At 37.0% G+C, this 8,278-nt stretch overlaps 1 protein-coding gene across 1 annotated transcript; it reads left to right on the top strand.

Annotated features, from left to right (window-relative positions):
* Positions 1–2,531: 2,531 nt before the first annotated feature.
* LOC116130339 lies at positions 2,532–3,866 on the top strand. Its single transcript, XM_031416086.1, has 3 exons — positions 2,532–2,681; positions 2,800–2,865; positions 2,944–3,866. Exons 1-3 carry the CDS (start codon positions 2,670–2,672, stop codon positions 3,205–3,207), a joined length of 342 nt encoding a protein of 113 aa, XP_031271946.1. The 5' UTR covers positions 2,532–2,669; the 3' UTR covers positions 3,208–3,866.
* The last annotated feature ends 4,412 nt before the right edge of the window (positions 3,867–8,278 follow it).

Here is an 8,278-nt window from a genome sequence, read left to right as displayed (position 1 = left end):
CTAATTCAATGGAGCTCCAAGAAACAAAAAGTTGTTGCATTGTCATCCACTGAAGTTGAATACAGGGCTTTAGCACAAACTGCTATAAAGGTTGCATGGCTTCAAAGTATGTTCACTGAACTCAGCCTTCATTTGCACTCAAAACATGTAATTTGGTGTGACAATACAAGTGTCGGGGCCTTAGCTTCAAATCCAGTTTTCCATGCAAGAATAAAGCATATAGAAATAGATGCTCACTACATTAGAGAGCAAGTTCTTGCCAAGAATCTGACAGTTCAATATGTACCATCAAAATAGCATATTGTAGATGTACTGACAAATGCATTGTCTGCTGTTCAATTTGCTGAGCTGAGATAGAAACTAAATATGATTGTAGTACCTTGTGCTACACACTGATTCTTGATGCTCTGATTTTTTTATAGTTCAGAAAGCTGAATGAATACATCTGAAAGAGAGTGTAGTGCAGAAGAAGAATGTTTGCTATATGGAAGAATGTTTGTTGTATGTTTTGGTGGGTGATTACTTCCGTAGCTCTTAATGATTGCTTATTGAGATCTTGGGAGTGCATCTGTTGATCAAAGGAAAACAGCTTGCAAGTTGCAGTTTTGTGTTGAATTTTAGGTGATTGAACTTGAAAATGCAGTTTGTAGTTTTGACAGATTAGTGTTGAAGAATTTGTGGTGCAGAGTTGTTAAATTGCAGTTTTGTGTTGAACTTTAGGTGATTGAACTTGAAAATGCAGTTTGTAGTTTTGACAGATTTGTGTTGAAGAATTTGTGGTGCAGAGTTGTTAAATTGCAGATTTGTGATTGAACTTGAAAATTCAGTTTGTACTTTTGTGAGATAGTTTACAGAATTGTGTTGAAGAATTTATGATGCAGAGTTGTTAAATTGTAGAACTGTGATTGAACTTCAGGTGGTTGAGCTGAGAAATGGAGTTGTGATTGAACTTCAAATGGTTGAGCTGAGAAATGCAGTTTGTAGATGTGTATGACAGTTTACAGAATTGAGTTGAAGAACTATTAAATTGTGAAGCTTGCTCTTGTTTGGTTGTTAAGTTGGTGCTTATTGTCAATTTTAAACAATAAGGCACAATGTGTAGAGTTGATTAGCTGAAGTTGCAATTGAAAATGCAGAACTGAAAATGAATTGATGCTTTGAGTAGCTGAGCAAGTTATAGTTTTTGAGTAGCAGAGTTACAACTTGAAAGTTTGATTATTTGAAGAGTTGAGTTTATGCATTTGCTGACTGAAGGAGGTTAAAGGAGAACAGAGGTAGTAGAAAAAGGAAGAGAGTTTAGTTTCAGAGGGGATGTAGGTCAAAGAGCCAATGAATTTTGAGAAGAAATGCTGGTGAAAGAAAGGCTACTGAAACATCAGAAGAAGAATCTCCAGTTTGAGAGGGGATGTTGATCAAAGGACAAAAGTGTAAAAAGTTCAAGTAGCAGGAGGAACATGAAATTCTGCAGGACGGTGTCATTTTGATTATAACAAAATCAGTTGTAAAATTTACTTTACCTTTACTCTTCGTTTTTGTATAAAAGAGAAGAATGTTCACTTCACTGTAGCTATTGAAAGTTCAGTCTATTCAGTAAAGAAATTCGATCACATTTTCTCTGTTTTTCTGTTTGCTCGCAAACCCTAAGCTAAACTTACCGTGTGCACCCATTGAAAATGGATATACATTTCGAGCTAGCGAGGTAAATGTTATGCATAATAGACATGGTGTGATTTGTTTTCCCTATGATAATGTTTAACTTCGGCATTTTCTCTGTTGTAGCTTGACGATGGAGATATTGTTTGCTTTCAAAAATGTCATACATTTGAAAATGCTGAACAATATCGCTATCCAAATGTTCCTTCTTTTTTGGACTATGTTCATAATCAACAGGTACACCTCAAGGGTTCCTATTGTATTCAGAAAACTAAGCTTTTCTCTGATATTCATTTTGTTTTATTATTGGTTTACAATCTCCCTACATTTATGATTTATCTCTTTGCTTTTTTGTAGTGAACATCTTCCTTGTCATCCCTAGACATTGTGTTTATTGTTCTTATAATTAACTAGTATTCATCAGCTCATCATTTAACGTTGCTAAATTTTGCATGATTTTGTGTGGTAGGTGGTTGTTCACTTCCGATCTCTTGAAAAGCCGAAGGAAGATGATTTTCGTCTAGAGATGTAAGGGCTTAATATTAGATGAAGTTGAATTCTGTAATTTTACTGCAGATTTATCTTTGTTGATTGTGCATTATTTTATGTATATGTACATTACCGAGTAATTGTGTCTGATGCTATGTTTTGAATGTCAAGGTCAAAGCTTTTTACGTATGATGATGTTGTAGAAAGAGTAGCTCAACAATTGAATTTGGATGATCCATCCAAAATCAGGCTTACATCACATTGCTTTTTCTTTCAGCAACCCAAATCTCAACCTATTAAGTACCGTGGCATTGCTCGTTTGGCGGGTATGCTGGTTCACTGCAACCAGGTAGTAGTCGTGGTTCTAGTTAATGTGGGATGTTGAAATTTCATGGAAAATGTAATATTATGCTTTTTCTCATCATGTTCTTGGATAGACTTCTGATATATTGTACTATGAAGTATTGGACATTCCTCTGCCAGAATTAGAAAGTCTAAAATTTCTCGAAGTAGCATTTCATCATCATATGAAGTATAAAGTGAGTATGCTGATTAATTTCTTAAGTTACTCTAAAAGATGTTGAGCCTTTTTCCTGCTTTTTAGTGGAATCTGTTTGTGCTTCAAATTTTTACTTAAAATCTAAATTTCTGGAGCAGGTGGAGTTGTCTCATCCTGATGCAGAACTCCAGTTGCTAGAAGTTTTCTATCATAAGATTTACAAGGTCCGAAGTTCTCTATTATAAGATTTACAAGTTCTTATTCGTGCGAAGAGATTTAAATTTCTACTTGATTCCTCTCAGAACCTTGAAGGAATTGAAAAAGAAACTCCTGTTGGAAAGAAGGGAGCTGAGGAGGCCACCAGTGAGGTCATCATGTCTCTCACTAGGCTTGGGGAAAATTTTAATCGTCAAGTGGAACAGATAGGTTTGCAGAACGTATTGGAGAATCCAGTTGCTGCTTTGGAGCTATCTAAAAGGCTCCGCTCTCCAGGAATGAAGGATTCATCAGATGAGTTGATGGCATCTATACCTTCTGAAGTTTCCGTTGTTCGGGTTAATACTTAGTCCATTTTCTTCTGTTTATCCTCTTCTCTTTCAACTTTCCATTTCATATTCTCCTGTTCCCAGGACACGGTAGTCTTATATGCATTTTTGAAGATGTTAGAGAGCAGAATGTCCAATCTGAGCACTAAGGTTACCTAAGTTCTAGTAAGTTAGCAGAAGCACAGGCAAAGCCGAAGAGTTATGAATCATCTGAGGTGGATCATAACTCTAGAGTTGAATCCCTGGAGGCTGAAATGATCAAGAAGCAAGTGGAGAATGAGGCTTTGAAGAACCAAGCTATTGCTTCAGAGCAAAAAGCTTCTGGCTCTGAACAAAAAGCTTTACTCCTGGGGCAGACAATTCTGAAGCGGGATAAGTACTCAAAGGATTTGTCTGATGCTGCTTCCAAGCTCATTGAAGATTCTAGTGGCTCTGGGAAGTCTTAACGATCAGGGTGCTGATCTACTTATGTTCCCCTCTTCAAGCTAGCCAAGTGTCACGGGTTGGGAGTTTCACACCCAAAAGGCTAACCTATTAGGTGGAGGGACTCCCCCCATTTATAAGCCCAAGACCTCCCCAATACGCTTTCAATGTGGGATTTGTTACATTCTCCCCCACCCAATCCTGTGACGCCCTCGTCACAGGTGGGGCCCCCTGCCTACCCATCCACCTCACTCTCGTGTGGACCCATAATCACACGTGGACGCCCCTGCGTGGGCGCTTGACGGGACATCGAAAGACGGATTGGGTCTGCTCTGATACCACTTGTCACGGGCTGGGAGTTTCACACCCAAAAGGCTAACCTATTAGGTGGAGGGACTCCCCCCCATTTATAAGCCCAAGACCTCCCCAATACGCTTTCAATGTGGGATTTGTTACACAAGGCCAAGCTCCCTGATCACTTGGACCTGGACTCCTTTGAATAGGGAATTTGTTTGATATCTACAGAGTAAAATTCCTGGGGACGCCGAACATTAAGAATTTGCATGATGAGGTTTTGGAGTTCCAAGGCTGTTGCTCTAGAAAGAAAGCTTCCAGCGTTGAGCATAATGTTCTCGTGTCCTTATAGTTTGAGAAATGTATGTATGTATTATTATTTTTAAACATCGTATCTGAAAATAACAATATATTTATTTTCATTATCTTATTATAAATGCGAAATATTTATCTGTATTCTACTTTAATAGTATACTATCACTTTTAAATATTTATTTTGAATTTAACCATGTATTTGATTGTGAACTAAATAGTAAATATATGAATACTAAGTCATTATATACTTTTTTGTCCTACTTGCCTGAAGTGGAAGACACCTTTGCACCATTATTTTAAAAACTGATTCGATGAGAGACCTAGTAAGATGACCAGGTCCTAGGTCAACCGGTCCAACTGGACCGATGATATCAGCATATTGACATCATGCTCACATCAGAAATAAAAGATGAACTTGGAAATTTTAAACCCATTTTTATTATTCAATATAAAGTAAGGAAATTAAATTAGATAGAAGAAAAACAAGAAGAAAGGCACGTATTTACAGTCCACAACAGCCACCTAAACTAACTTCAAAGTGGTCTATACAAAAAAGATGGCAGCACAAAACCTTTGGAGGACTTCAGGAGAACAAAAAAAACTACATATGCTGTACACAGACAACACAGCCCCCCAAAAAGAGCCCAACACCAGCACCACAAAAGCAAACTCCAGCAAAGGATTGCAACTTGCTGCAAAGCGCCCAAATCCCGGTACCACAACCACAAAAATCCGCAAAGAATTGTAGCCCCCAGCAAATGCAAAGACTAGCACCACAACTTCATGAATCCAGAGCAGAAAGCTAAAGAACTGAAGACTTCAGACATGCAAAAGAAGAATAAACTGAGGGGAAAAGCCAATCCAACCAACAGACCCAAACAGAAAACTCTCAACCAAGAGGGGAATAGACCCAGACACTAGCACAAAGAAAAATCCAAAAAACTATAGATGTTGGATGGGTGTTCTGGTGTTTGTTTCTTTCTTTGCTTATTAGTCTACCAGTGTTTGAACTTAAAGAAAAACCGACCTTGATGAGTTCAATCTCCTTCCTAGTTTGTTCTCCCTATTCGCATGGTGCTGGTACCGCCGAAGTCACGATGAAAGTGGATGCTGCATGGTAGCGTGCCGAATGCTCTAAATTAATAACCTTTCTAACCTAACTACTGAATTGCATAAAGGGTAAGCAAGGGTCGATCCCACAGAGAATGGTTCGATTAATTCCTATGTTCTAAAACAATGAAAACAACAGAAAAATAAAATAAAACGCTAAACAGTAAACATGACAATAGTAATGAAAAAGGGGTTGTAGTCAAGGCAAACTAAAGTAAAACAGAGAAATCTCTAATGGAATAAAATATCAGGTTAAAAACAATCAGTTCTCGGTTCAAGATCCACCTAAACATGCATTGGACATGAACTAACCGTAACGCTATTCTATCTCGTTATTATGGAACTACTGACCCTAGGAAACAACAAGCTCTGTTACCCAAATTCTCCCTTAGTTTGTCACTACTAAAACAAACTCTTCGAGTAGATACTAACCCTTGAACAACCTAGAACAAGCTCTCTAAATTTAATTCAATGGCAGCCTTAAGAATTAGGAGAATAGATCGATCTAAGCAACAATCACGCAAGCTCGGATTATTTAACTTAGGTTATGTTATTCAAGACAATAGACCGAAAACTTGTCCATAATCAGCTATCATCACGTGTCACTCATTGAATAGAAAAAGGACAATTACGGATCACAATTCCTAATTCTAACAGATAAAATTCCGATGACATAATTCAGCAGGCCATTACTAAATCACCCAAACAGAAAATTATAAACAATTAAAACAGAATAACATAAACAACTCCAATAAAAACGAGATTAAGAACAATGTTACTGAAGTTAGGCTACACCCATGACATGAAATTAGGCTTCAAAATCCCCTTGAACTGAAGAAGAAAAATCAGCCTCCCATCTTGACGTAGAAGATAAAAACTTAGAAAAATACTCTACTGCTCTTCTCCCCCGTTTAACCTAATAACCCATGAATAAATAACATGTTTTTCTCCTAATTCTACCCCAGGAATCACGGAAAATCTTTCCTAGATGTTTCCTAAAAGATAGACTTCCAGATTTGACAAAATCTTATCAGATATGGATTCCAGAATTTGTCTCCAGGTTGCACCAGGATTCTCGCAATGTAAAAGATCTTTTCTGGGCTCAGTCACTTCATAAACATTGTAGTCCTGGATGTGTAGATGAATCTGGGCTTTTGAATCACCCACTTTCGATATTTGACGCTCCAGTTAGGCCCGTTCGAAAATTCAATACTCAGCCAGGAAATCCTTCCACGACTAGGATTCCAGGTCCGGTTTTGCAACAACTAATGAAGACCCAAACGAACTCGGATTCTCGCCTATAATACCTTTCTGGAAAGCTTGATTCGTCAACTTTATTTTTTCTGAAGAACACTGTTGCAATCGAGAACTCTGACTCTATGAAAAACCTAAAAAACGTAGCACTGGTCAGAATAACAAAAATCTAGAATTTCCTAATCTTTTATCACTTATTTCCTAAAGTCTATCCAACTATGCCAAACTCACAAAATAAACTCTAATCAACTCAAATAGGCATAAAACATGACGAAAAACATAATATGGAATGAATAAAAGTATATAAATTACACTCTTATCACTGCACTTTGGAGATGAAAATGGAAGCTGCGGTTTGTGGTTTGGAGAAGAGAAGAACGAAATGAAGCAAATTAGGTTTAGGAATTGGTTTTTTAGGGATTAGATTTGCTAGTTAGTGAATCGGTTTAGGCCCTGGGTCGGTCGGAGCGGCGAGTTGACACTATTCATTTGATCTATTACTCGTCTAACACGGGTTTTATATTATTTTTGGTTTTTATATTAACCTGAACTGGAGTTAAGACTGGGTCCTGGTTGAACCGGCCGAACCAAACGATCCGGTCCGGCTTTTAAAATGGTGCGTTGCACTTGAATGAGCTATTTTGCTAAATTTGAATAATATATTTATTTTTAGGGAAATGTCATCTAAACCCCATTTTTTTCTTTTCTAGTTTGGTATGGCAAAAAGAGAAAACTAAGAGCAATTGTCAATTTTGTTTGGCATGTAAATTGTCAATTTTGTTAATGTTTGACAGATCATAAAAGGTTTTACGTAATTACTAGTACCTGAACGATAAGTAATTATCTCTATATTATGTATTTGATATAAAAACTATTTTTAGATAGTTAATAGGTTTTCTTACTAGGGATTAAAAGCTCTTTTGGATGGTTTAAATGGTAAATAAAATAAATGTTATTTCATTATGTGAAATCAGAAGAAGGTTTTCTAATATTTCTTGATATTTTGTGAATAATGTACAACCATTATATATACACCCAATAGTCAGCCAAAAAGGAAATGAAATCATCCTATTCCTAATGAGTTTGATCTTTATCTCTAATCTGATAGTGTACAACTCAACATCTTAATCCTAACATAATTTTGTACAACTATCTTAATCCTAACATAATTCTGTACAACTCAACACTCGCTCTCAAGCTGAAGCATATAAATCATATACACCAAGCTTGCTACAAATAAAACCAATACGAGGACCCCTGAGTGGTTTAGTGAGAATATCTGCTAGTTGGTCGTTTGAGCTGACATGACTAGTGGTAATACAACTGGACAAAATTTTCTCCCGAATGAAATGATAATCAATTTCTATATGTTTAGTCCTCTCGTGAAACACCAGATTAGAGGTAATATGCAAAGCGGCTTGATTATCGCAAAGTAACTTCATCTGTGATACTTTTACAAATTTCACTTCTTGAATTAGTTGCTTCAACCAAATGAGCTCACAAGTTGCTAAGGCCATTGCACGATATTTTTCTTATGCACTTGATCTGGCAACAACACCTTGCTTTTTACTCTTCCAAGATACAAGGTTTCCCCTAACAAGAACACAAAATCCTGAAGTGGAGCGTCTATCAGATGGAGCACTTGCCCAATCATCATCAGAATACCTGACAACCTGTGTATGACCCTTGTTTTCAT

Source organism: Pistacia vera, unplaced genomic scaffold, assembly GCF_008641045.1.
Source record: "Pistacia vera cultivar Batoury unplaced genomic scaffold, PisVer_v2 Contig22, whole genome shotgun sequence".
Taxonomy (NCBI): domain Eukaryota; kingdom Viridiplantae; phylum Streptophyta; class Magnoliopsida; order Sapindales; family Anacardiaceae; genus Pistacia; species Pistacia vera.
This window is presented reverse-complemented; position numbering and strand designations above follow the sequence as displayed.